Below are 27,814 nucleotides of genomic sequence, written 5' to 3' on the forward strand. Positions count from 1 at the left end.
GGAGGGTCCCGGTCTGTGGCTGTGTGTGTCACCCTGGGGCCACGTCCGTCTTTGGTGGGTGTGGCCCAGGGTGACACACGCAGGTGCAGACCGGGTGTACAGTTTTGCACCTGTACACACGCAGATGCAAAACTTCAGGGTTTACGCAGTGCATTTGGTGGGGACACGGGGACATCTGTGGGGCTCAGGCCTGGGGACACAGGGACGCCGGTCAGACTGGCCTTTGCCTACGTGGAGCCACCTCCCAGCCGTCGCCCGGGTTTTAGTTAGTCCTCCCAAGAAGACGCATTCCTGCTGGTCCATTTTTCCCGATGCTGAATCTCAAAAAGGGCAAGAAACTTGCCCAAGGTCACGGCTCAGGAGGGGCCCGCCCAGGGTTCGTCCACCCCCCGCTCCCCTTTCCTGTGCAGGCGCCCGCTGCCATCAGCCTCTGGGAGGGACAGGGCGCCTCCAAGGACACGCGCTATGGAGCCCCCAGGGGCGGGGGACGCGTGCACGGCGTGGAGCAGGGGGCCGGGCTGCAGTGGAAAATGAGTGCTATTTTTACCCTCCTGTCTCCACTGCTGCCTCCCACTAGGTCCCTCCTGGAGAGTGGCGGTGGCAGCCCTTGGGCCTCCCACTTGCCAGGCACAGGCTATTTCTGTGACCCCCTACTTTGCCCGGAGCCCAGTCAGGGTGCGTTGGGGGGTGGGGGGGCTCTGGGCCGCAGGGAGCAGGATTAGGAACCGCTCCAATCCGATTAGGGAACCCAGTCAGAGCCTCACGTTTCCCTGCGTAGCCATGAAGCCCGCGTTTCTTCATCCCCACAGTTCACCAAAGAGCAAGGCGGGATCTGGGGACCCTGGATGGGCATGGGGCTGGGTCCAGAGGCCCGGTGCCAGGCCCAGGCCCGCCTTTACCCGGCTGTGTGCCTTTAGGTCATTCCCTTGGCCTCTCTGGGCCAATGTCCTGTCTCTCAGTCTCTGTGGGGCATTTATTCCGACACGGGTGGGTGAATAGGACTCAAAGGATGAGTCATACCTCGAAGCAGGCAGCCTTGAGCCACAGCAGCCTGCAGGTAGAGTTTTGCGCTCTTCACATGAGCATGAAATAAAAGGATTAACAACCTTGTAACAACTAACATCCTGTTGGAATAACTTACATATTAATTATTCACTTCGTTAAGTCACTGGTTGGAGTAATTGAAAATTAACTTAAGATACTTGGTGATTATCCTCATCTGACAAATCAGAGGCTGGACCTGGGCCACACAGCTGGTCGGGGCAGAGCGGGGACCTGGCTCCGGGCAGTCGCCTGGCCGCACAGCCTGCCTCTCGGGATCTCGGCACGTTCGTTCACAGAGAATCACCACCCATGGGGACCAACGGCAAGCCTGCAGCTCAGAGAGGTGAGGGGTCCGAGGCCACAGAGTCAGCTCCTGGCAGCTGTTGAAGGAAAGAAATTGATGACACATGTGAAGAAGGAACGAGAGCCCCGTTCTACCTCCCCCCGACCCCGACCTTTCCCAAGCCGGAGCTGAGAGGGCCTGGCTGCAAAGGAGGCGGGCTCGGCCCCCAGCCCCGGAGCCTTGCCTCATGCCCTGCAGAGTTCTCACCCCCAGTCTTCACATGGGATGCGTGGAGTGTCCCCAGATGTCCCCCCAGCATCCCTCTGGACCGCCGCAGGTCCCTCCGTCTCCCTCCCCCCGCTCCCAGGATGCACAGACCAGCAGAAGGTACAAACAGGTGCTTCCAGCCACAGGTACCTTCGCTGAGATGCCGTCACTCCCTCTGGCCTTGGCTCTGCAGCGTGGTGCGTCCAACATGGACCTCACCGCCCGGCCGCTCACCCCACCGAACGCAGGGCTCGGAACCTGCCGAGACCGAGAAAAACCCTGTGTTGCAAAATGAGAAAGCCGACATTCAGGACAAGGACAGCCGCAGCCCCTAAGTGTTACCTCGGCCCCGTGCTCATCGCGGGGTTGAATCATTTTCCTCTCCCCACTAATGGCATGCGTAATTGCACTGGTTTTCCAGGCGTCCTTCACCCGTACTTATTTAGACTAGTGACTGATGCATCGCCATGGAAACCGGCACTAGGAGGAAAAAAAAAACCATCCCCAGTACAGTGGGAAGTGGAAGGATGCGGGCTGTAATCCGGAGCTTACAACTTGTGTCAAAGAACCGAATTCGCCGCCGATCCCGACGTGCGGTCTCCAGAAGTCGAACCGGCGAACTTGCTCATGGATTAAACACTCGGAGCCATCTTTCTTCTTCCTCTGATATTTTTCCCCCCTTTTGTTCTGCCATTCCGACCCCGGAGGGCTGCAACTTTTTTTCCTCTCGGATTAACAGACAATAGTAGAGGAGGCCGGCCTCGTGGACGCGGGCTCCACATGGACCAGCCTGACTGAGATGGTCACACCCAGGTTGGAGACGATGGCTGAGAATTCCCGCTTCAAGAAGAAAGTTCATTTCGGAGGTACAGTGCCGTCTCCCGGACCTGCTCCGGGGTGCTGTGCTGGGGCTTTGTTCTGGACCCGCCGGCTGGCGGGGTCTGTGGGCCCTGCCGGCGCTGGGGGAGGCGGGCTGGCAGGCCGGGGAGGCAGTGGCTGTGCGCTGGGTGTGTTTCAGAATGACTGTATCTCTGGAGGTTGTGCTTCCACCACGTCTCTCTCCAGCTCCCGAGGCAAACGGGCACATCAGGGTAGCCGACGAGCCCAGCGGGAGGATTCTGGATCTGACTCTGGGCTCCGTTAGAGTCCCCAGGGGCCTTTCCAGCGTCTCAAGAGTCCCCTGGAGTGGCGGGGGGTGGGGGGTTGTTAAAACCAACTGGAGCATCTATTCCTAGTAAGCGCTGCGGTCCAAGGGCGGCCTGACGGCCGCGTCGTGAACAGCTGTGACTCAAATGCATAGACGGCCCAGGATTCCTGTGTGTTCTCCCCCCCTCCAAAGAACTGGACAGAAAGTGCCCCCCAGCCGGACCAGCACAGCATGCCCTCCACCCGTCCGGCCTGCCCTCCTTCAAGGAAAGCATGGCTTGTTTGGTTCTTAGTTCTCTCTTTTTAAATCGAGTGGACTGTGCTTCGTTGGCGTGGTCACTGTTGAGACAGGGAAACACCATATGTGGGTTCAGATGGCATCGCTTTCTTCAGTTTCTACGGGAGGTTCTTACCAGCCGCTCCCTCCCGCTCCCAGAAGCGGAGGACAGAGGACGAGGACGGGACTCGCGTTCAAGGGCTCCAGCTGGGACGACGCTCGGCGACCTGGTCAGATAAGACGCGTCTCCTTGGCAGAGCCCCTCCCAGGTGTCCCTTTGACGTGTGTCCCTGAGCCGTGAATGGTCGAGGCTCCAGGGACCCTTCCCAGTCCTCCTGCTGGTCCTCACACCTGCTGGCCCGAGGCCTGCCAGGGGCGTGGGGCATCTTTGGGGGGGAGGAACAGGCTGGTGGGTTGCAGGCAATGAGTACCTGAGAGGCTGGCCCTGTTTGTAAGGTCACTGGCAGGGTGGGTCTTTGTGGGATCCGTTAGCACCACTGGGAGCCACCTCCCCCTCCCCCGAGCGCCCCCCCCCACCCCGCCCGAGCCTTCTAGGGGAGAATCCAGTTGCTCCCTCGATCCTGGACCGCAGTTAGCCCGAGACTGGAGATTTGCCTGCTTCGGTGCCGAGCTGGGAGGACTCAGCTGTCTGCCCACATGATCGGGGCGGTTTCCTTGAGCTCAACAGGTCTTTTTTTCCTCTGTGTCCTATTTCCTGTGCTTCGGCTGCCAGGGTCCCTAAAAAAGATTTTAAGGAACTAAAATGAATCCTCCCGCCTCCAGTCGGCTCCGGGGTTTAAATCCAGCTCTGCTGCCCCTGGGCACCAACTTCATCTGTCCAGGCCTGTCCCCAAGGGTGGGGCCCGACCCTGCCGCCAGGGAGGGCGTTACAAGGATGGAGAGAGGTGCTCCCGGTTGAGGCTCCAGAATGGGGCTGCCCTGCGCCTCAGTTCCATGCTGGGCGCTGAGCCGGGCAGAGAAAGGCTGCAGTCAAGCGGGACCCCAGAGGGGGTGCTCTTTGGCGGGGGGCCATGATGCTGGAGGGGCCGGTGTTGGGTGGAGGCTGCGGGATGGGGAAGCCAGGTGCGGATCTGACCAGATCCCCGGGCTCCACGGGAGGGCCACTGCTCCCCCTGGGCCCGGCAGCTGGAGTCGGTTCCAGAAAAGTCTTTCCTAAGGTGTTTCACACACGCTGTCCCGCTGCATGGTTACGCCAGCGCTGGGCACTGGGCCAGGGTGTGCCGGCGTCTCCCGGCCCCTCAGAGGGGACGAGCAGGACCTGCTTGGCACGGACACTGCACCCGAGCTTAGCAACAAGAAGCAATCCGGGCTCTGAGTCCTCCATTTACTGTAATTTCCCCTTCAGCTGCCTGGCTGGCTCTGTGTACTGGTATAAATGCTTCCACTAAGCTGCCTGGGCTGATTTAAAAAAAAAAAAAAAAAGGAAGGAAGGAAGAAAGAAAACCTTCTGATTACTATGGAGTAGAAACCATCTCCTTGACAGCCAGCGGCTCTATCCATTTGTCCAGCCAATCTGGGCGGGTGGAGATCAGAAAGCAGGACCTGGCTTCCTCGGCTTCCCAGGAGCGCCCCAGCCTCGCCTGGCCCGAGACTGGTGAGCCCCGGAGAGGTGGACAGAGCAGAGGTGTGGTCCCAGGCGCTGGGTTCCCCGGGCAGGAGCGACTGGGGAGTCAGGTGTCAGAGGTGGGGCCCCACACTGTGGCCCTAGGCAAGTCCCGCTTATCCTCCAGTGGGGTCCTGAGCCTGGGGTCTGGGGTTCCTACGACCCCTAGTGACTCCAAGCACATTCTCCAGGGGATTACTCATCTCTAAGGTGCATCCTTGAAAAATTCAAAGTGGGGGGGGGCAGGATGCAGTCCCGTGTGTGCCATGCCTTGAGCCAGGTTCGGGTCCCAGCTCTGCCGCTCACCAGCCGAGCACCTTGGACACTGCGCAGTCGTGTCTGGTTTTCTCCTGGTAGAACAGATGTGCCTCATGAAGCTGCTGAGTGGTTACAGCAGAGACGTTGAGAGAGCAGCCTGAAAACCAGTTCATCACTCAATTCTGTGTGACCTGGGGGCCGTCACTTAACCTCTCTGTGCCTCGGTTTCCTCCCCTGTGACAACAGCGCCTGTCTCCTGGGGCCGCTGGGGACTAAGTCAGAGGCTAAACCGGAGATGTGTATTTGCAGTCGAGATTGCAGTTAGGTGCTGGGTTGATTTCCAGAACAGAACCCTCAGGAACACACAGGGCTTTCCTGTGCCACCCAACAGGATGGCGGGCCCGGACCCGCCGGGCTCCTTGCTCCTGCCTGCTCTCCTCACCACCCCCTTGCTTCCACAAATCCAGAGGAGAAAGGGGGCTATGCCCTGGGGAGGCCTGGTTTGGGGAAGGGAAGCCCCGCCCAGCAGATGCCTGCTCCCATCTCATTGGCCAAGACTTGGTCACATGGCCACACTGGGCGGAGTCTGGGGACGTGGTTCCTGGCCACGCAGTCCCCCGGAAGGAAAGGAATCAGAGCTTGGAAGTAGGTGTCGAGTGGCCTGCAGGGAGTGCTTGTCAGAAGGAAGTCCCCCTCCCAGCCCCCCAGGCGCAGGGCAAACTCTGCTCCCAGGGTGGCCGGGCAGTGCAGGGCCGTGCTTCGGACAAGTAGCCTCAGGGCTGGATCGCCTGGGCTGGAACCCCAGCTGCCTCCCAGCCTCGCCTGCAGGGTGGAGGGTGACACTGCCGATGGCGTGGGGTTGCTGGAACGTTACAGGGAGCCCCCGTGTTTTGCGCTCAGAACAGTGCATGGCCGCTAGCATCACCCCCTGTGATGCGGACGGCGGGGTGGATGTTTGCAGACCAGGACGAGGAGGTGGCAGTGATGCACCTGGGCTCGTCTCCCCACCCCGTCCTCGTCCTTGTCCGCAAGCCCTGCTCTGGGAGGTTGGCTCTCCCGTCCCGTGGGTCCTCCTTCTGACCACTTAACAAGCATCTCGGCCGAGCCAGGGCCATGGCCCTTGCACCCAGGCGCCCTTGGTTACCAGGCGCTCGGGCTCACCTCTCCCGAGTCGATGAAGTTGGCACCCGAGCCCTGCTGCCACTTGAGCTCCATGAGGGCTCCGCAGCTGCGCCCAGCATGGGGCAGGGAGACCCCTTCCTGGAGTTACAGTGATCGAGTGGCTCGCCCTTCAGTCAGCATGGCAGCTGCTGCTCGTTCTCCAGGTGTTTCCTGTCTTCTCACAAAGCAGTGATGACTAAGAAAACACGGCATTGGCGCTGAGGGCCTCCAGCCCTTGGAAGTCCTTTCTGTGTGTCTTTCTCTGGGAAGGACAACCAGCGGCATCCTGGTGCCTTCCTCCATGGCTTTTGGCTTTGGGAGTCTTTCGATTTGGCTTTCGCGTGGTGCCAGAGTGTTTGGGACCCCAGAGGGCTGGCGACGGCTGGCACACCCCACACCCGCACACCCGTGCACTCCCTAAGGGAATTCAAGGCATGCGGTTCTCTTTGAAGCAATACGGCAGCCCCTGCCGCCGCCGGTCCTTCGCCAGCTGTGAGCACAGGGCCGTTTTCCAGCGCTGGGCACGAAGAGAAAAGAGAACAGATGACACCCGCACTCACTCCGGGGGGCGGGGGGACAGAGCGATACTCCAGGGAGCTGGGAATAAATAGAAACCCGTGGTCCCCACTGCCCACCAGCACACTGGAGAGGCAGCTGCTGCCACCAGAACCTCACTCTCAGGGGAAGAGAGCGAGGCCCCAGGGCAGGTAGCCTTGCAGAATGGAGCCGGTTCCATTCGCTGAGCTCGAGAGGGGCCAGCAGGCTCGGGGCCACCCATATCTGTGCCCCACTGCATAGGGGAGAGGACCAGCGCTCGGCGGGGTCTCCCCCTGGTTCTCTGGAGTCAGAAGTTGAGCTGAGCACCTGCAAACACCCCTGGAGAAGCACTTCCCGAGTTCCTTTACTAGGATGGATTGAAGCAGCGCTGGGAGCACGTTTTGCCCTGCGGTGCTACCCTGCGGGGGTGGTCTCTCCGCGTGTGTGGTGGGCAGATAACGGCCCAAGATGCCAGAGTTTGGATACACGGCAAAGCGCGGTGAGGTCACGGATGGCGTGAAGGTGGCTGGTCAGCTGACTGTTGGATGAGATGATCCCCGGTGATCCAGGAGGGGCCCGTGGACTCCCGGGGGTCCTCAACAGTGGACGAGGGGGGCAGAGGGGGTCAGCGTGGCGGCTTGTGAGAGGAGCCTGGGGAGCTGGCCCGGAAGGTGAGGAAGGGGCCACAAGCCGAGGACGCAGGCGGTCTAGGAGCCAGAAAAGGCAAAGGGAGGAGCCCCCCACCTCTTGATCTTACCCCGTGAGACCCCCCACTGGTATCTGAGCTGCGGAGCTGTAAGGCCATGAACCTCTCTCCTGAGCCAGTGGGTTTGGGGTCCCTGTTACCCAGGGAACTGACCCCTATCCTTAGGGGCTGGGGGGGGGTCTCTGTTGAAGAGCAGGCTCCCTGTGGGCGCTCTCCCCCCGCCCCTGGGCCCAAGCTGCAGTGGTGCGAGTGTGACAGGTGGCTGCAAATCAAAGCCTTCCCTGGGGTGGGGGGCGCTGATCTCACGCCCTGGTGGTGGGGGTGGGGGCAGCTGGGCTGTGCACTGTTCTGTGTCCCCCGCCCTGCCTGGGCCCCTCCAGCCCCCACACTGGTTTGCCCCTTTTGGAGCCAGCTGGGTTCTGGCGTGGGCACGATAAAGAGCCCAGAGACCACTGCCAGCCCCCAGGCTCTGCCCACAGCCCTGCCGCCAGCGTCCCGTCGGCCTGCCCGTGCCCACTTCTGGCGGCTCCCTGCTCCTGTCTGCGAGTTTCCCTGCTTTGCGAGGAGCCCATCGGCATTTCTGGGTTTAAAAAAGAAAAGTTATTTCTGTCTTCATCCCCATCAGTAATTTCTTTCCTCCTTGAGGTTCGGATCCTGCATTTGGCTCACCAGCCCCAGCGTAGCCCGAATGGTGTCTGATTTAAAACCCGCCGGAGATCACAGGCGCCCGCGTGGGAGGGAGGCGTGGGGATGCGAGCTGGGGTGGGAGCTGGGCGCCCCGAGCCCTGTGGCCCGGTGCCTGGGCAGGGAGCGCCACCTCGCGGGCTGGTCCTGCCTGTCCTGCACGGCCGGGAGCAGGGGAGGCTCCGAAACCCCATGATGAGGGGGTGGGGCTCCCACCTGCTCCTGGGTCCACCTGTGGGTCCTGCCTCCATGGGAGGAGGGGCTGAGAAGAGCCAGGAGGGCGTGGATTCCAATGGAGGAAGAGAGGGGACAGGGGCAGCTCGGGGACCACTTTCTCTTCCGTGTCTCTCTGCATCTCATCTCCCTGTCCCTGTGTCTCTGTGTCTGTCTCTCTGTGTGTCTGTCTCTGTGTTTCTCTTTAAGTCTCCGTGTGTCTCTGCCTCTCTCTCTGTCTCTGTTTTTCTGTGTGTCTGACTTTCTCTGTTTATCTCTCTGTCTCTGTTTCACTGTCTCTCTGTCTCTGTGGGTGTGTCTCTGTCTCTGTGGGTGTCTCTGTCTCTGTGGGTGTCTCTGTCTGTATCTGTGTGTCTGTCTCTATTTTTCTGTGTGTCTCTGCCTCTCTGTCTCTGTCTGTCTCTCTGTGTGTCTGTCTCTGTGTCTCTGTATCTCTGTATCTCTGTCTCTCAGTTTCTATCTCAGTGTCTTTGTCTCCCTGTGTTTCCGTGCATGCCTGACTCTCTCTGTTTATCTCTCTGTGTATTTCTGTCTCTGTCTCACTGTCTCTCTGTCTCTGTGTGTCTCTCTGTATCTCTGTGTCACTGTCTCTCCTTCTCTGTGTCACTGTCTCTGTCTTTTTCTGTCCCTCTGTCTCTGTCTCCCTTTCTGTCTGTGTCTCTCCTTTTGGTGGGATGGAAGCTGATCTTTAGAGAACAGACAGAGTCTGAAGAAAGCTGAGGCCCGGTTCCGTGCAGTTCTGTTCTGCTCAGCAAGTCTGGACCCCAGCCGTCAGCACTCCGTTCTGGGGTCCGCAGGCCGGGTGGGCTTGCCCGGGTTCTGTGCTCAGGGTCTCATGGTCCCCCAGTCGGGGTGTCACCAGCCAGGCTTTAGTTGGAGGCCCTGAGGGAGGAACCCCCCCCCCCCAGCATGTTGAATTGCTGGCAGGAGACTCGGCTCCCGGCCTGGCCTCCCAGCCGACCGTCGCCCTCAGCCCTGCCCGCGGCCTCAGACCAGGTACCTTCAGTGCAGCGGGCAAGGTGGCCCCGGAAACCCTCTCCAGCCTGAGAAGTGGCCTCCTCGATGCCCTGGCGTGGGTGACGCTGAATCACACTTCCGCATTCATCCTCCTCGGATTCTCTGCAGCTCAGCAGGGCATTTCCCCCCAAGCCCCTGGAGACGTGGGCTTCCTTCTTTGGGTCCCTAAGAGCGCGCCCTGCCCAGCGCGTCACCAGACTCAGACCCAGGCCCTCTACGCCCCTCCCCCCGCCTCTGCCACGTGGTCCGCCTCCGGGGCCTCCCCCAGCACGCCCGGGGCACCTCCGGGGTATGGGGATGTGTGCTGGAAAACAGGACGTGCCTCCCTAAGTCGGGATTGACGGGCGTGATCGCACTGGCCCCACGTGCTGGCAGAACCAACAGACGGGTGGCAAGCTGCTTCCTTTTACCATCAGAGCAACTCAGAGAAGGGGGACGCTGGCTATTTGCGAGAGCGCGTTGATGGTGTTTGCAGAAGGTCCGTCCCAGACTCTCTAGAACTGCTCCTCGACGGCCTTTATCTGGAATGCTGGGTGGGGGGACCCCCCCACCCCCCGGGGACAGTTGCACCTGGCGCCCACTCTGGGTCTCCTAGAGTCCTTTCCTCAGGAATCTGATGCGCGTCACAGAGGCTATAAAACCGAACGCGTCTCGTCCACTCCAGGAGGGAGATGCAGACTGTTAAAGGCATTTGGACTGTTTCTAGGTCTTTCTTTAATGCAAACGTGACAGGCACATCTCTGGGGGCACGGTCACATGTGAGCTTTAATATTGTTTTGATGTCGTATCTCCGCACGCCTGATGGTGGCATATGCACCGATTTAAAGATACACCGCGAGAATATTTTTTAAACATTAACGCATGCATAACTAGTCCTGTGAGTGCTGGGACGATAGGTCAGCAGAAGTGTCCATCACTGCCCAGGATCACCTGGTCCGAAAGGTTATTAAACGGTGTCTATCTACTTATTGATCGATTCGTAATTAACAGATATCAAATAATTGATTCATTATTAATTAAGTGATCTCTCTTAACTAATCCATTGGTAATTAAACAAGTGTTTATTCATTACTGATTAATGAAATGACATCCCTTAACTGCAAAGCCCTTGATGACAGGCAAGCAGGTCGTGTCATGGGAGAGTCCTGGGTCGGGTCCGCAGAGGGACGAGGGTGACACTTTTGATCACGGCCACACCGCAGGCTTCCAGCTCGCCCTTCTCTGCTTGCTGTCAGTCAACCAGTGACTTGTGGGAAGAAGGGAAAGCTCTGTGGATGCCCACCGCCCTCCATCGCCGGGGACGAACCCGGGCAGCCTGACCCAGAAGTGCTTCGTCACTGTGGCCCCTTGTTTCCCATCCATGGCCAATCCAGGGTGGAGGGGGTGCTGTCTGGACCCCCTGGTGCACTCCGTCTGGTCTGAGAACCCAGGGACATCAGCCTGCGGCCGGTCAGTGGTCCTTGCCAAGGTCGTGCTGCCCCCTGGGGGTGTTTAGAAGGTGCAGCATGTGTGTTGTCAGGTCAGTACCAGTCCATAGGTACTGCGGGCAGGTGTCCAGGGCTGCCCTGGCCAGCAGCACCATCGTGGTGGACGGGCCGCCCAGCCAGGCCTGGGGGTGAAATCCAGAGATGCCACCTGGGCAACGAGGGTTTCTACCCAAAGCTGCAGAGCACGTGAAAGACAGGGCTTTGTGGTTGCAGGTAGCCTACAAGCCAAGAAGCCTAGAAGCTTTGACCCAGCTCTTTGACCCTAGAGACCTGGGTCCAAGAAGCCACGTCCTCCACTGTAGGGATGTGGGGCCTTTCCTGGACCCCAAGTGCAGAATGTATGGCCCAGGCCCCCGCTGTGGTCCTGGAAGCAGGTTCTGGAAGCAGGGTGGGGGTGGGGGAGGGCCTTGTCGTGAACCAGGACAGCTCGCCGTCTCTCTAGGGCCTCACATGGGTCATCCCTGCTCCGAGCCCCTTGCCTCGATCTTCCTCCTTCCCTGCGCGCCCCCCGCCCCCCCCAGAGCGTCCTCCGCAGGGACAACCTCGGTGCCCGAGCAGAGATGCCCTTCATTCGCACAGGGACTAGAGACCCTGCAGGGGCTGTGATGGGCCTGGCCGGGCCGTGAGGTTCCACGGACAGCTATGGTCGGGACAGAAGGACACTTCCAGAGAGGGGTGACCACGACGGCTTCCAGGAGGACAGCAGTAGCCACAGCCCACCCGGGAAGGGACTTAGATGTGTGATGGTGTTTTGCCGAAGGTCATTTCTGCCGCTGGCCCCATGTTACGGATGAGAAGACTGAGGCTTTGCAGGGGTTGTTCGCGCCCAGGGCCGTGCCGCTGCCAGGACTTAGGGTGCCGTTTCCTTGCCCAAATGCAGGCGTCCTTTCTGGCCTCTCCCGTCCACAGCACCTCACAGCTGGGGGACCGTCCCGCGTGGGGCCTGGTGGGGCCGGGGGCCAGCGGGTTCATGCGGCCCGGACCCCACGCCGGCCTTCTCGCCCTCCAGCCCCCGAGGCCGGCTCTTGACCCGAAAGCCCACCTCCTCTGCACGCCAACCTTGGAACCTTCTTTGGCCTTTCAGATTCTTTACCCATTTCCTTGAGAAGATTCCTCCTCTCCCGTGGCCTTTGCCAGGAAGAGACACACGGGGACTCAGGCTGCTGGAGTCCCCGGCCGCCCCGCCCTGGCTTCCTCACCCGGCGGCTTGGAACCCTCTTCGCTGCAGCTCCGCGTAAAGGGCTATTTTAAACGCTGACAATCTGAAGCTTGTCACGCAATCTGTCACTCCCTTTTGCGAGTCGCAAGAGGTATATGGAACGGAATTTCTAGGTTTTTTTTTTTCTTCTTCTTCTTCTTTCAGTGTAGATTTTTCTAGGCCATATTCTGGGGAAAGCTTTCAGGGCACAGGAGTTTCGTCCCCACCTGGCCCTCTCCTGGGAAAGGGGGTCAGGCCCCTCGTCCCTTCATGGGCCGAGGGCATGGGGACACGTTGAGAAGGCAGAGAGCCTCTGGCCTCATTTCATCCTGGTTTGACGGTTGAGGAGGGCAGAGTGAGGTCACACGTCTTCGTCGCCACCAAGGTTGGGACTAGAACTCCACTTGCTCAGGTTGTCGGAGGGCGGCTGCCCCTCCGTCGGCAGCCAGAGCTACCCTCGGCCTTCGGTGCCAGATCCTCGGCGTGTCACAGTCAGGCCCAAGGCGCTGCCCCGGCCCGCGATGGATCAGAGCAAAGTGTCCAGGAGCCTGGGGGTCTCGTCCCTTTGTTCAGTGACTCCCCAGCTGTTGAGCACCTGCTGTGCCCCAGGCTGTGTCTTAGGGGCTGGGGATCCAGGAGCGCAGCGAAAGGTGGGCTGGGAAAGAATGTCCCCGAGAGACTCCGGCAGGTGCAAAGGCCCTGAGGTGCACATGAGCGAGTCGTGTTCAAGGGACTCAAAGGCAGCTAATATGACGGGTGTGGCCTCGGGGAGGGATGGGGAGGAGGGTCAGAGTCAGGCCTGGGTCATCAGAGGGCGCGAGGACAGGGCGCTCGTTCCATCGGGAGACTGTGGGCGAAGGTGAGGCAGAAAAGGAGCCTCACCTGCTCCCTTTCTGAGGCTCATTCACACCAGGGCCTTTCACACCAGGGCCTTTCACACCAGGGCCGTAGTGACTGCTGGCCTCCAAGCTGAGTGGGGCTGTGGGCATCTCTGAGCACCTGCTGTGTGAAGCGCTGGGCCTGGATCTGGCCCAGGAGGTAGGCCTGGTGGTGAACTGCTTGGCTCTTGCCTTTGAGAAGCTTCTACGTGGTTCAGGAGACTCATGAACAGTTCCCTCTGAGCGTTCATTTTTCTGCCTCCTTTGTCTTAAGCAGAGAGGCCTCCTCCTCTGAGGCTCATAGAGGCCAGTGCTGCGTCTGTGTCCGACGGGCTGCATTTCCATCGTCTGTCAGGTGGTTTTCCGTTTTGTTCTAGAAAGAATGGGCACCCTCCCAGACGGGGGGGTCAGACTCAGCCTCTGTCTTGCTTTCGACTTTGGCTTCCTTTCTACACTTGCCAGGACTCTTCTGGTTGCCAGAGAGCCAGCTCTGCCCGGCTCTCACAAAACGTGGAATGTTCTGGGCCACATGGTAGAGAAAGCCATCGCGTGTCTGCATCAGTCCGCTCAGGCCAGGGAGAGCTGCCGAAACAAACATGTCCCTGATCTCAGGTTTGTTTCCTGTTCACTCCGCCTTTGTCTTGTGTCCCAGGGGGCACGCCTGGGGACCCAGGCTGATGGAACACCCACCATCTCAAACATGGGTTGCCATGGCCATGGACAAAGTCCAGTAAGGGGGCAGGCAGAGGGAGGACCACACACTGGCCAAAATTAAGTTCAAGGACCCAACAACCACATGCCCAGAGGGAGGAAAACCAGAAACATGTAGCAAGTAGCCCTCATGACCACCGCAAACCAAGGTCCAGGGGTTCTCGGCATCAAGGCTCTGGTGTCCCTTGTCCGCAGCCCAGCTCTCAGGCCTGGCCCCAGCTGCGTACAGACTGCATCCGTGCGCTGGTTCCCCAGTAATGTGCTCTGATGGCCACGAGCTGCCCCCAGCTCCTCTCCTTCCCCTCATAGTGAGGAAGCCAAGACCATCTTCCTCAGCATCCAGACCTCAGAACATCCCAGAAAAAGGCCACCTGGGCCTCCTTGGACCACCAGCAGGGTGCTCGTGAAGGTGCCTCTTCCCAGAGGCCTCAGTGGATGCTGACCCAGGAGGCTGTGCCGTGCAGTAGCTCTGCCACCTGCTGGCCCGGTGACCTCAGGCAACTCCCTGACCCTCTCTGAGCCTCATCTGCCTTCATCCCCACCTCGCCAGGGAAGGTGACCGTGCTGAGCAGACAGAGCCCTTAGAAGATGTGGGGGCCCTGGAGCTCATTGGGTACGGTCGCTCTTGGTGGCTTCAGCCAGGCTTGGGGCACAAAGTCTGGGGTCTGTGCTCATGGGCTGTGCGGCCTCGAGGGCCGCCTTGCGGTAGAGGGTCCTGATCCTACATGTACGGCCGTAACCAGGTGACACAGCGCTTTCTACTTGCCAAGCGCTGTTCCGGCATTTTCCATGTTTAATTCATTTACTCCTCAATCACTTTCTGTGAGTAGGAACTGTTATTAAGCCCACTTTCCACACGAAGAGACGGGCGACTTGCAGCCAGCAGATAGCAGCGCTGGCTTCTGAATTCCAGCCCGTCTGGCCTCAGAGCCCCCGGCCCTCGGCACAGCACTCTGCTGCTCCTGTAAATCCGCGCCAAGAACCCCACTTAGCCCTGGCTGTCGCGGGAAGACCAAGGAGGGTCAAAGGCTTCGTTTAACGACCGAGGAGAATTGGGCAGAGCTGCGGGGATGACAAGCGTGATTCAGATGACGGTGGTGATGCTGATGTGGTGGCGATCGTAGCACTGGCGGCGGTGGCGGTGGCGGTGATGCTGCTGCGATGAAGGTCCTGGTGGGGTGGCGAGAGCCGTGTGCTGATTCGGATGCTGTGATGCTGTGGTGATGATGGGGCTTGTTGGCGACCCCTGAACGGCTGGACTTTGCAGAAGGCAAACTCGGTACACGCGCAACAGCACAGGCAGCTAAGGAATACGGACGCAGAGTTCCTAGGAACCGGGTCTCCTTCAAAGACAAGACAAGGTCAAAGCTCTACGTCGGACCGGAGACTTTTCCCAGGCCGGGAAGGAGGGCCGTCAGGCGTGGGTCAGTAAGGAGGTGCTGGGTGACTCTTTGAAACCGAGATCCCTGGCCCAGGTTAGGAGGTTCCTGTTGGGCCTCTGATGGATTGGGCTGCCAGTGGACAGGCTCGGGCAGGTCTGCGACTGGCCTTCAAGGACGTCGTGGGGTTGTCTCATCTTTGTCGGGAATATCAAGCAGCAAACTCAATTCTGAGAAATAAACACGTGTGTCATCGTGAAAAAAAAAAAAAGACAAGATAAGGGAGTTATGTGTTAACCATGCTATTCTATGAGCAGCTGCCCTATGCCCTAGAGGTATGCACCTGTAACTAGTTGCTAGTGGTTTCCTTTGTGATTCCCTGGGAGGTAGCTTTGTCACTGCCTGCGCCTGGTTTGGCTCCTTAACGTGCACACGTCACCTTCCCTAATGAAGGGCACGTGGGCTAAAGCCTGGGCGCCTTGTTCTGCCTCCTGGTCCCCACGGTCCGACTGGAAAAGAGTCTCGCGTGTTTCGTCATGCCACGCCGTCGCCCTTCCAGGATCTCCCGTTGCCCTGCAGCGCTGGACGCGGCAGGTGATGGAAGTGCTGGCGATGATGGGGTGACGGTTCGGATGCTGTGATGAAGGTGCTAGTGGTGGTGGTGGTGGCATGATGGCGGTGGTGGTGGCGTGATGACACTGATGGTGGGAGTGATGCTGATGCTGTGACGATGACGACGACAATGACTGTGGTGGTGACTGTGTCCTGGGACCCCTCTCCTGCCCCTTGGGGCCGTCTCTCAAAACAGAAGCACGACTGTGTGCTGAAGCCAGAGGACAGGGAAGGCCTGTGCAGTGGGAGGTTTTCACAAAGCAGTCAGAGGTAATATCCCCAAAAGCTCCCCTTTCTCTTATAAAACAATTGCGGCAGGAGTTCCTGTGGGTTAAGGACGTGACAGTGTCTCTGGGAGGATGCAGGTTCAATCCCTGGCCTCGCTCAGCGAGTCGGTTAAGGGTCCAGCATTGCCTCAAGCTGAGGTGTACTTTGCAGATGCGGCTTGGATCTGGTGTGGCTGTGGCTGTGGTCTAGGCCTCAGCTGTGGCTCTGATTTGCCCCCCGGTCTGGGAACGTCCATAGGCCGCAGGTGTGGCCGTAAAAAAAGAACCAAACAAAATGGTGGTTGTGGAAGGGAATCCATTGTCTGCAAGGCCAGATTCGAAACTTGGCAAATCTGGTGCTGGTTCATACCCCCCCGCTCTCTTCCGTTTAAAATTATACTGGCCAATGAAGTTCCAAAGTCTGGGGGCCACTGGCCGCCTGACCTAGGAACAGTCCCTTCCTGAAACGTTTGTCCCCTCTGGTAAACACTTGCACGTACACACACACACACACACACACACACACACACACACACACACACACACACTGCACTCTGCGCTCCTGCAACCCGGAACCTCTGACCTCAGCCAGGGGCCTGCACCAGCCGGCTCTCAGAGCCCAGCGGTTCCCTAGACAACCAGCACGGAGCTGCCACGCGAGGCTTAAGCTACAGAGGCAATTAGGAGTAATAACAATTAACAGCCAGTTCCCGCAGTCATTCCGTGGCTTCAGGTGCTTCCTGCTTAACCCCACAAAGAGGTTCAGATCTCACCTCTCCCTCCAAGGCCCGGCACATATGGGGCCCCCTCCCCACAGATGTCACAGGGCTGGCCCAGCCTGGCCCTCAGGCTCCGGGGCACAGCTGTCTGATGGCTGGGGCCCTCAGCCCAGCCCACGGAAGGGTAGCACCCGTTAGCTTGATCTCTGCCCTGCCCCCAGGCTTCCGACCCCAGAGGCCAGAACTGAGGCCCCACCCCCTCTGAGTCTCCCTCTATTCCCTGCATCTGGAGCGCAGGCCTGGTCTCCATGTGGACCTGGTAAATGGGAACTAGGCTTGAACACATTTGGGATGCAGGATGCGGGGGGTGGGGGGTGGACACGGACACCTGCGCACGTTTTGCCTGGGTGCAGAGCACACTCAGGCCTCTCTGACAGTGTGCAGTGGTTTTTGTTTGTCTTTTGTTTTTGTCTCGTCTTTTTAGGGCCGCATCCGTGGCATATGGAAGTTCCCAGGCTAGAGGTCGAATCAGAGCTACAGCTGCTGGCCCGCGCCACAGCCCCAGCAACGCAGGATCGGAGTTGCGTCTGAGACTTAAACCACAGCTCACAGCAACACTGGAGCCTTAACCCACTGAGCAAGGCCAGGAGTCGAACCCGCGTCCTCATGGATATGGCTATTAGTTGGGTACATTAACCCCTGAGCCGTGATGGGAAGTCCTTTTTTTTTCCCTGTCATGCAGTGGGTTTTTAATCTGCTGACTTACAAAGGACTGTGGACATTAGGTCAGCAAGTTTTGACGTGGGGCGTCCATCTGGAGTTAGACACTGGAGGCGAGTGATGGAGCGAGAAACAAGGCCAGACCTTTGAGCCCCGTGAGAGCAGGTGGTCTGCCGGTTCTGAGCCTGGGCCCTGGAGCCATTGAGCAGGTGTGCGCCTTTTCCTCGGCAGCACTCACCAGTACCATCTGTAAAATGGGTCCAGCCATCTCGCCTCCCTCCCGAGGCTGTGGAAGAGCCTGGATGGCTGTAAATCGTGGCCGAGGGGAAGGCCCTGATTAACGTTAGTGAGGATGAAGACGTTACCAACTCGGGTCCTTGGGCTCTTTAACCCAGAGACGTTGGTAAGAGGCAGACGGGGAAGTGAGGCTTTATTGGGGCTCCTGATGCGCTGAGGCAGGAGGAAGAGAAAACCAGTAACAGGTGGCCTTGCTTGTTTCCCCCGAGGAGAGCAGGCTGGTTCCTTAAGTGGGGCGAGGGTGGGGGCCGCCGGGCAGGGGGAGAGGCTTAGGTGGTTTGCCCACCCCCTCCGTGCTGTGTGCTGGGACCGCGCCCAGGCCCCTGCTTCTCTTGGAAGTAGCAGTTGGTTTGGGGCCTTTCTGTATCTTTTTGGTGACTTGCCTCAGCTGTACAGGCAGCGGAATTACTTTCAGTCCCGCAGAGCTTCTTTGTATCTGCTGCTCGAGGAGAGAAGATATTTGTCCAGATGCAAATGCCCCAGTGAGGCGTCCCGGTTTCTCTGGGGAGAGGCCAGTGGCCTCTGCACAGGGATTGGAAGGGTGGCGTGAAAAGGAGCAGGAGCAGAGAGGGGCCACCCCCGGCTGGACCTGGTGGGACCTGCAGAGGGGCACGCTACCCACCGCCCCCAGGGGGTCGTCACAGATAAACAAGTGAGTACAGGAGCAGCACTCGGACGGGGCTGGGACACAGTAAGCGCTCAATTCGTGTCAGGGACAATGACGGTGATGAAGTTGCTGTTTGGGAATTGTGCCTTTCGTGGGGTTGGAGCCTCAGGTGGAGCGATGGGATGGGGGGTGGAGAGGCAGGGGGACGGAGTCACGGGTCAGCAAACTTGGCTGGGTAAGGCTGCTGCAGGTGCCGTAACCAGCAAGTCCCTGGAGTGTAACGCAGCGTAGCTACAAGTTTGCTGCTCACTTTAACAGTTCAGTGCACAGAGACCCAGGCATTTGCTTGCAATCCTTGAAGCTCCCATCATCCTGTCTGGCCTGGGAGTCCTTGCTTTGGGCTGCGAGAAGTAACAAGACAGGGCAGGGTGAGTTCTGGCTTCCAAAGAAGCCAGGCTTCTGAGGGACCCACACACCTGCAGGGAAGCATGCTCGTGTGCCATTGGTGGGTGCTGGTCACATGGCCATGCCTGGCTGCAAAGGTTGTTGGGAAATGTAGTCCTGGGCTGCCCCTGGGCTCCTCCCCACCCCCAAAGGCAAGGCCACACGGTATAGAAAAGAAGCCTGTGTTTTGGCTGCCCTGGCTGCCTCTGGGCGTGAAAGGAGCTAGGCTGACCCTGCTTGGCACCCTCGCACGTGTTCACTATTCAGCTGCAAAAGTGCATTTGGGTTCGAATCAATCACCTTCACCTTGGAAGGTGGAATCAAGGTAACAGCCACGTTGGTAACAGAAGTTGAAGGGAGATTTCGAGCCGCCTTCCTGAGCCAGTCACATAATTTCTCGGTATTTTTTCCAGGGTTTCGGAAGGAGAGTGTCCGGGAGATTTTCTTTTGGGGGGGAACTATCTAAACAGTAAATCACAAGCCGCTGTGTTTCTCGTGTTTGTGTCGTTGTGGGTTTTTCCCTCCAGCTCTGAGGTATTAAGTCTAATTACATCGTTCCTGTCATTGCCCGTGAAATTTACATCGAAATCTGCTGAGTAAGGAAAGTAAGCAGAGGATTTAATTAGGAACGTTAATCATGTTTGCTTGGTTGGTTTTTTCCTTTTTTTTTTTTTTTTTTTTTTTTTTTTTAGGAGAAAGCAGCTATAATCAGGAGAATAACAATAAACACCCTTCTTCCCCCAAAGGCAATCATCCGCAGGTCCTCAGACCTGCTGGCGGGCTCTGTCGCATCACTTGAGAACAGCAGGTTCTAGCAGGTTCCAGGTGCCGGGTGGGCTGCTGCTCTTCCAGCTGGAAGCTGCAGGATCCTGTCGTCTTGGCAGAGAGTGGCCCTGCCCCCTCCGGCCTCCCCCAGGCACAGAGCTCAGGACCCTTCCCTGGCGGGCCTTGAGGGTCAGCCGCCTGCCCCAGTTTGCAAATGCGAGGCTGCAGGGCGAGGCCTGGTCTCCCGCCCCCATCTTTCCCCAGGAGGGCGCGCCTCACGCTCCATGGGCCGGGGGAACTCGAGGCTGGCCGGGCGTGGTTTCAGCGCTCAGGAACCGTGACTTTCTAAGCGCTGTTTCTCTTCCCTCCCTGTGCAGAAACGCGTGTGGACCGCAGCAAGAAGCTCTTCCGGCACTACACGGTCGGCTCGTACGACAGCTTCGAGGCTTCCAGGTAAGCCAAGTTCTTTCCCTGCCAGGCCCCCTCCAGGCAGAGATGCTCGTACAGGCCGGGAAGGCGCTGGACCCTCTAGCATGCAGCACTCGGGTCCCCTCGGTTGGTTTGCTCCCCGGGGGTGCCCCGTGACCCCCCTGAACACGGGCTAGGATTGTGGGGGCCACCGTCTTGCAAAGGACCTTCCCGAGAGGTGGCGCGTGTCGTGCCTGGGGTTGGGCGTCGGGCCGGAGCGCGCTTGTGGAGTGCCGAAGGGAGAGGGCTGTCCTTCAAGGAGGAGGAGGAGGAGAACCTGGCTTTGTTTGGGGGGGAAAGCAGTGCCAATGGCCACAGGCCTCGCGGCAGCACCGGGGCAGCAGCACCCCATTCCGGGGAGGGTATTCGGGGGCGTCTGGGTTCCACCTCATTTGCATTTCCCACGTTCATTGCTGCCACCGAGTCCGAGATTTTGTGCAAGGAAGGCTCAACCACAGCATCGAGCAGGTGGAGCTTCTAAGAGTGGCAGTTTGGAGTGCCCACTGTGGCTCAGCAGGTGAAGGACTGGACGTCGTGTCCGTGGGGACACGGGTGCGATCCCTGGTCTCACTCAGTGGGTTAAGGATCTGGTGTTGGCCTCAGTGGAGGCTTGGATTTGACCCCTAGCCTGGGAACTGCAGGTGTGGCCATTAAAAGAAGAAAAAGTGGCAGGGTTGTCCTCCGGCTCTTTCAGAAGGGGCGTTTTGGTTCCTGCAGAGAAGTTTGTAGCTTTGGTGGTGCAACGTGGGGCATGGGTTCAAATTGTCCTATCTGGCTTTTAAATCGGGGGGAGGTGGAGGTGGGGGGGGTGGTTCCGGCTGTTTGCAGGGCGGCTCCCCGTTTCGGACCACAGCTCCACGAACAGCTGAGAATGAGCGGCACTTCCGGCCCGTGGTCCTGCCACCATGTCCCCTTCTCCAGCTCTTACTGTCCCCAAGCACGAAGCTTCTCTGTCCCCTCGTTTGTCACAAACATTTGTCTCCCTGCGCTGTGGGATGGAAGGGTGTGGAGAGAGGCCCCTCTGGGTGGGGACCCGTCGCCTGACCCAGACAGAAGGTTCTTTGTGGACAGGGAGCTCAGCGACTGCCTGGGACGCAGAGGAGAGAAGGACACGGGCTGCGGCCGTCCTCGGGGTCCCTGCTGGGTACCCCACCCACCCCAGGTCCCGAGAAGCTGTGGGCTGGGGGAGGAGCTGGACACCCGGCCCTAGGCTCTCCCAGGGGAGTCTTAATTCTCATCTGGCTGCATAGGAATCGACCCTGGTCTCGTATGTTTGTTTTCACCGAGTTAACATTTGCAGAACCTAAAATGACCATCTTAAAGGGTCTGCTCTTAGTGCCTTTGCGGTGTTGCGCCAGCGTCCCCGTTATCTAGTTCCAACAAACGTCCGTCACCCCGCCAGGAACCCCCCCCCCCCGTCAAATGGCCCCTCCTGGATGTCCCCTCCCCTGCAGCCCCCCCCCCCGTCTGCCTTCTGTCTCTAAGGATCTGCCTGTTCTAGGCATGTCGCAGAAATGCATTCCTGCAACATGGGGTGTTCTGTGAATGGCTCCTTTACTTAGACTCGTATTTCCCGGGTCCTCCGTCCTGCAGTGGATATCAGGGCCTCTCCGTCCCCCCCAACGGACGCTCTGTCCCCGTCAGCCCTCGCTCCCCCCGCCCCCACCCTCCTACTTTCTGTCTCTTAAGATTTTGACACTTCTGGGCACCGCCTCCGAGTGGCATCCTACGGCATTTGTCCTTTCGTGGCTGGCTTCTTTCACTCAGCACAGTGTCCTCGAGGTTCATCCGTGTCGCGCTGTAGGTAGGAGGTGTCACAGTGTCCTTCCTTTTTGAGGCTAAATAATAATATTCTGTGGTGCGGAGGGACCACGTTTTGTGTATCCGCTCATTCCTGGACGGACGCGTGGGTTGCTTCTTCCTTTTGGCCGTTGTGAACGCGCTGCTGTGGACGTTTGTGTGCAAGTATGTTTTCGAACCCCCGTTTCCAGTTCTTGGGGCGGACCTAGGAGCGGAAGTGCCGGCTACCTGCTTTTGGCATTGACCTGTCCCCACCACCTTTCTCTCCTAAACAAGATGTGCTGTGACAGGAATGCCACTCCCAGGGAGTGGCTGGTCCCCTGTTCTGGGGGGGGCTCGGTGGACCCCCCCCAGGTCTTGGTGACATTGCCTACTCTTTGACCTTAAAAGCCCAGGTTGCAGCCCGTGGCCTGGTCACTTGCATGGCCCCAAAAGGGCGCCCAGAGGCTGGTGGCTGCCAGGGAGCCACCACGCCTGCCCAGCTTCTGCTGCCGAGTCTTTATCTGGGTCAAATGATTCGTTTCTGCCTCAGCAGGAGGCCGCCTGTTAGGCTGGACCCTGGGCACATGGTCAGGGTCAGCGTGTGTCCTCTGTGTTCTCTTCCAGTAGGGAGGGTGCCTGCGGCTCTGAGAGGCTCTAGAGCTGTTGCCATGGTGACCAGGAGGGGGGCTTCAGGTGCAGGGGGGGGCCTCTGAAAGCTGGAAGGGTCCAGCTCGGGTCTGTGTGTGTGTGAGGGAGGGCGTGCGGGCCCACTTAGCTCCCAGACAGGGATGGCTCCCCAATCAGGGCTGCCTCCCCACAGAGGAGCCCATGAAGGACCTGCCTTGGCGGGAAAAGAAGAGGAGCCTGGAGCCGAGCCGAGCTCTCGGGGCCACGTGTCCCGTGGCTGCTCTCAGCCGCAGGGCACACCAGGGATGCTCATTGCAGCCCGACAGGGGGCGTGTGGAACCATGGTGGCCGTTTGGTGATAGAACAGGGCTGTCTCTGGAGGTGGTGAGCTCCCCATCACTGGAGGAAGTCAAGCAGGGCGGGCATCGTCTTGCCAGAACATGATGGACGTTTGGACTCGTTGACCTCCAAGATGGCCACCCGGCCTGCATCCCCGTTTGCCCCCAGACGAAGGCGGGCCCTGCGTGCGGATGGGCCACCTGCTCGTTGCCGGGACCTGGCACCACAGGGAAGGGGACAGGCCACCTGCTCATTGCCGGGACCTGGCACCACAGGGAAGGGGACATTTGGTCACGGCTGGGTCAACCGGTGGCGTCTAAGCAAACAGTAAAAGCTCTGGCCTTGGCCTTGGCCTTGACCGCAGCTGAGGAGCCACCCTCTTTTCCCACGTGACGGAATCAGCAAGCCTCCTGGGCCGCAGTGCTGCCGGCAAAGACGTCAGAGTAATGATGGTGCTGCTGGTGCTCCTCCCGCCACGTGCCAGCGCCTTGCCCTGATCTCAGCGCCACCAACTGCAGGCCCTCCCGAGACCGTGACGATTGCTGCCATTTGTCACTTGGCGGGAGGACACAGAAGAGGAGAGGGGAGGCCAACTCGCGGACCTGGCCCTCGGCCCCACCAGGGTCGGAGGCCATCAGAATACCCAGCCCCTGCCCTCTGCCCGTCTCCCAAGTGAATATGTTCCTCCCAAGGGCAGCCAAGGGATTAGCCCAGGATTGAGGAAAGTTGGTGAGGACGGGAGCCCCGATTTTCGGGGGGGAGGGGACAGAATCATCACTCCGTGAAGTGTGTCGGGAAGATGGGGTGTTGATGGGGCCTCCGAGCTTCTCCATAAAGGGTCTGCGTCCTGCCGCGTCCTGGAACCGACCTTATCCAGACTGGATGTGGCAGAGGTGACGGACGGCGGGCAGGGAGGGAGCCTGGGCCCCCACATTCCATTGTCCCCCGGGCGGCTGGCGGCTGTGGCTCCGGAGCGGGTGCTGGAGTGAGAGGCTGACTTCTGCACACAGAAAGCATCCACGGGCGGGCACGAACCAGCCGGCGGCTCGCTGGCCCACTTCTGAAACTGTGTTAGATGCGGTCTAATGAGACGCAGAGGTCTGGGGGCCACACCAGCCCCTGGGCCAATTACCCACGGGGGGCGGTGGGGTGACAGCCTGGGCAGGCCGCTCGCGGCTGAGGCCGAGCCACCACCGATGCAAGTGTAATTAAAGAAAATGCAATGGGAAGCGAGACGCAGTGGAGACAGTTTCTGAGTCAGTCAGAAGGTTTCTCCCCTTGCCACCCCCTCTGATGTCAAAAGCTTCACTCAGCAGAAGAGCAGAATGGGGCAAACACACCCGGCCGTGGTGGAACGTGTCTCGTTGCTCCGGCTGCTTCCCTCCCATCTCTCCAGCCTGCACTTGAGAGAAGGGTCTAGGAACGTGGGCATGTGGCCAAGGCCAGGGGCCAGAGCCTTGGTGTCACTTCTACCCAGGCCCTGCAGGCATTTCAGTGTCGTTTTTAAAAACACTTCTCAGCATGGGGAGTGGGGTCTCAAGTCCTCACTGCCCTTGGCACATCCCCAGCCTTACAAGCATGGGGCATCCAGGAGGAGTCTACTGGGAGAGGCAGGGGAGACCCTAGGATGACTACACTTCATCCATCTGTCCACCCAGCCGTGTACCTATCCAACCACCTGTCCGTTCAGCCAGCCAGCCGCCTTCCCATCCACCTATCCATTCATCCGTCTACCCACCAATCCACCTACCCATCCATCCATCTACCCATGTACCCTTCCATCCATCCATCTATCCATTCCTCTGTCCACACGTCTACCCACTCATCCATCCATCTGTCCATCCATCCGTCCTATCCCCACATCCATCCAGCCACCTACCCACTCATCCATCCACCCATCCATTCATTTCTTCTTCTCATCTCTTCATCTGTTGACCAGTACTCATCAGAACCTAGCTATGGAGGAAGCTCAGGATACGGAGGTGAACAGGACGAGCTCAGTCCCTGGCCTCCTGTAGATTAAAGTCTAGTTAGTGAAGACGGCAACCAGGCGAACCCAAGATAAGCCTGAAAACCCTTCTTTGCGGTTATGCTCTGAAGCAGTACCGTCAGGCAGTCTCTTGGGCAGGTTGGGGAGGCCCACTTTGTAGAGCAAGCCAGAGAAGGGTTTTGGGGGACGTGACTTTTAAGCTAAAACCTGAGGGCTGAGGAGGAATCGGCAACTGCAAAGGCACTGGGGTGAAGGAACGTGACGGGCAGGACGGCAGGGAACTGGGAGAGCTGAGACGGTGGCGTCGGAGAGGACGTGGAACTTCACGGAAGGGGTTTCTGTTTTCTCTTGCTTGTGGTGAGGGAGACTGGAGGGCTTTCAGTGGAAGAATGATGAGATCTGGTTCACTTTGCCTCAGGAAAACAGACCGAGGAGCGAATGACCCAGTCATGCGGCTGTTGCTGCCATCTTGGCTGGGGTGACGGTGGGTTGGGTTGGGAGGAGGTGGGGTTGGAAGGGCGGATGGATCCAGGGATCGGGTGAAGCTGGAGCGGATGGGACCCACGCGGGCCCTGGAGGTGGGGGTGAGCGAGAGGGAGGAGAGCCCCCCTTCCCTGGGGTCTTAGAGGGAAGTGCGCCCAGAGGCCGGGGGGCGTCAGATCCAGTCCCCGCCAACAGCAGGTTCCTTGTGGAACTTTGCACATCCAGAGCCGCACGGGCAGCTCCATGTCTGCGCAGAAGGCACGTGCTCACCTACGGCACGGGGAGCGGGGTCTAGGAAGGTGCGAGATTTCATGCTTCTTCTTCCTTAGAGGTTGAATTCGAAGGAGGGCAAATCAGGCCTGTTCGCCACTTGCATATCCACTGTCCGTAGCTACTTATTCTCATGGTGTTCACACATCAGAGCCCCATTTTCATATCTTTTTAAATTGGTCATTGGAAAAGATACACATGGTTAAAAAAGTTCCAAACGTGCACAAGTGCTGCTGCCTGAAGAGTACGCCTCCCTCTCGTCCCTACCTCGCAGCCCACAAGGTTCCCTCCCCAGCAAGAACCCCCGTTCCTAGTTTCCTCAGGATTGTTCCAGAGATGGACTCTGAAGACAGAAGCATGTGTGCACGTTATCTGAAGTCTTTTAAAGGCTTTGAAATATGGCAGCCTGGAGTTCCCGTCATGGCTCAGCAGGTTACGAACCCGCCTAGTATCCATGAGGATGTGGGTTCAACCCCAGGCCTCGCTCAGTGGGTTAAGGATCAGTGTTGCTGTGGGCTGCAGTGTAGTTCACAGACGCGGCTCAGACCTAGCGTTGCTGTGGCTGTGGTGCAGGCCGGCAGCTGCACCTCCGATTCAACCCCTAGCCTGGGAACGTCCATGTGCTGCAGGTGCCACCCTAAAAAGCAAAAAAGAAAGAAAGAAAAAGAAAGTATGGCATCCTAAGTGTCTGTCTGACTTTCCAGCTCAGCCCCTGTGTGACCTTGGGCAACTAGCTGCCCCTCTCTGTGCTTCCGTCCCCCAACCCCTGACACACTTTGCAGAGTGGAGGTCACCCTTCCGGTTCATGCTGTGTCCCCAGCGGTGTTCATGTAAGAATGAATGAGAAATTATGTGTTTGGTGCTTGCAGCTCCTTCGAAGCATGTGCTATAAAAATCCAGAGGGAGGCTGGATTGTGAGCGCGTGTGTGGGTAGCTGGCTTTCCTTTCAAGCCCTCACTTTGTGTTCTGGAAGGCTGCCTCGGTGTGTAGGTAGTAAGAACTGAATGGCAAGAAGCACTGGTCTCCCCCATTCTTCCTCCACCATCATTTCATATTTTTATATGTTTTATTATCCCTTAGACTCGAAAAAAGAGGGGTCACTCTCTGAGAAGGTTGGCTGGCTGGATCTGCGAGGAAGGGTCCTGTCACGTTCCTCTCTCCTAGTTGCTGGCTGGGCCCAGCGGTGGGTGCTGGGGCCCGGGGGAGGGGCAGCAGCTCCTCTGGATGGGGAGAGAGGGGGGTTTTGCTTTTTATATCAATCCGTATCTGTATTTTTAATTTTTTACCGGGATGGATTGCTTTGGTAATTTTTTGGAAAGCAGGGAAGAGCAGGCCGGCTCCCTGGGCACGGGCAGAGTCGGAAGTCACCCCGCCCTCCCCGGTGTCCCCACTCTCCTGCCTGTCTCTCTCGGCGTGACCATGTGTGCAGCCATGGCAGCTGGGAGCCAGGGCTCCGCTGGCATCGGTCATGGGCCCAGGGAACGTGCCCCAGGCTGAGCCGGTTATGGCTCCTCCCAGAATCTCCTCGGCAGTCGGCATCGTGGTGAGAAGCATTCCGTGGAAGGCCTGGTACCCCCCTCCCCTTCCTCCCCGTTCCATTTATCATGAGGGTCCGAGCAGCCCCATCCTCCCCCCCCCCGGCCCCCTGCTGGCCCAGGTCGGCCCCCTCAGCGCTGGCCCCCACTCTCTGTCCCCACTGCTGTCTGGCTGCCCAGCGGGCCCCTTCCTTACTGGCTCTCAGGCTCACATGTTCCCCCGTCCCCAGATTCTGATCCAAGTGCTGCATCCATGTAATAAAATCAGTCTTCAGTTTAACCAAAGCACAAGGCGGAGCCGGGGATGGAAGGGGAGCTGGTCTTCCCCCCCCACCCCCCAGTCTCTTCCACACAATCCCACGTGGCGGAGGAACCTCTTGAAGTGTTTCTGCGTCATTCCTCTGATGGTCGCCTCCCCGCCGCTCCGATTACCCGCTTCTTTCTTAGCTGGACAACGTAAAGCATCCTCGCCTCTTTGCTGGGAAAGAGGAGGCGCCCCACTTCACCTCTCTGTCCCACCGCGGTTTTGAAGCGTGCGTGTCCGTCAGCTGATCAGCTTTAACGGGCACTCCCAGGCCCCTCTCTGGTTTAACACGTCTTAGACGCCTGTGGTATTTATGTCCGTATCGAAGCATTCCAAGGTCTGGCTAAAAGTGGGATTCGAAAGTTAAAAACCGGCAGAAGAATCATCACCGTTTATGACCGTATGAATGTTTACATCGGCCCCAGGAATGGAGCCGGGACTCCAGCTGCTCTTTGCAGACCTGTGAGAAGAAGGGTCTTTCCAACCTCACGGCCCAAAGGAGGCCGTTTTCTTTCCAGTCCATCAGTTCAGCGTGAACGACACGTTTTAGCTTCGTATTAGCGTCATGGGGTTCGCATTGTCCTTCTTCTTGTGCGCAAAGAACTATGTCTTCCTTCGCGTGGCTTCTGGAGGTGGTCCTGTCTCTTGTGGGTCACTGCTGGGATCCCCGCCGCTTTCAGCACAGCCCCCCGGCT

The 27,814-nt window shown here is 58.8% G+C and overlaps 1 protein-coding gene and 1 long non-coding RNA gene across 2 annotated transcripts in view; one reads left to right on the forward strand and one right to left on the reverse strand.

Moving 5' to 3' along the window:
- SHANK2 (SH3 and multiple ankyrin repeat domains 2) overlaps positions 1 to 27,814 on the forward strand; it is a 499,107-nt gene that overhangs the window by 292,040 nt on the left and 179,253 nt on the right. Inside the window, 1 exon segment of the mRNA XM_021082645.1 lies at positions 19,699 to 19,774. Within this exon segment, the coding sequence (XP_020938304.1) occupies positions 19,699 to 19,774 (76 nt within the window).
- On the reverse strand, positions 665 to 2,454 carry LOC102159641. The gene is made up of 3 exons (XR_301540.3): positions 1,937 to 2,454; positions 1,745 to 1,852; positions 665 to 1,424 (listed from the first exon to the last, which is right to left on the reverse strand). It is a non-coding gene; the product is annotated as an uncharacterized LOC102159641 (long non-coding RNA).

This window comes from Sus scrofa, chromosome 2 (assembly GCF_000003025.6).
Source record: "Sus scrofa isolate TJ Tabasco breed Duroc chromosome 2, Sscrofa11.1, whole genome shotgun sequence".
In the NCBI taxonomy this organism is placed as follows: domain Eukaryota; kingdom Metazoa; phylum Chordata; class Mammalia; order Artiodactyla; family Suidae; genus Sus; species Sus scrofa.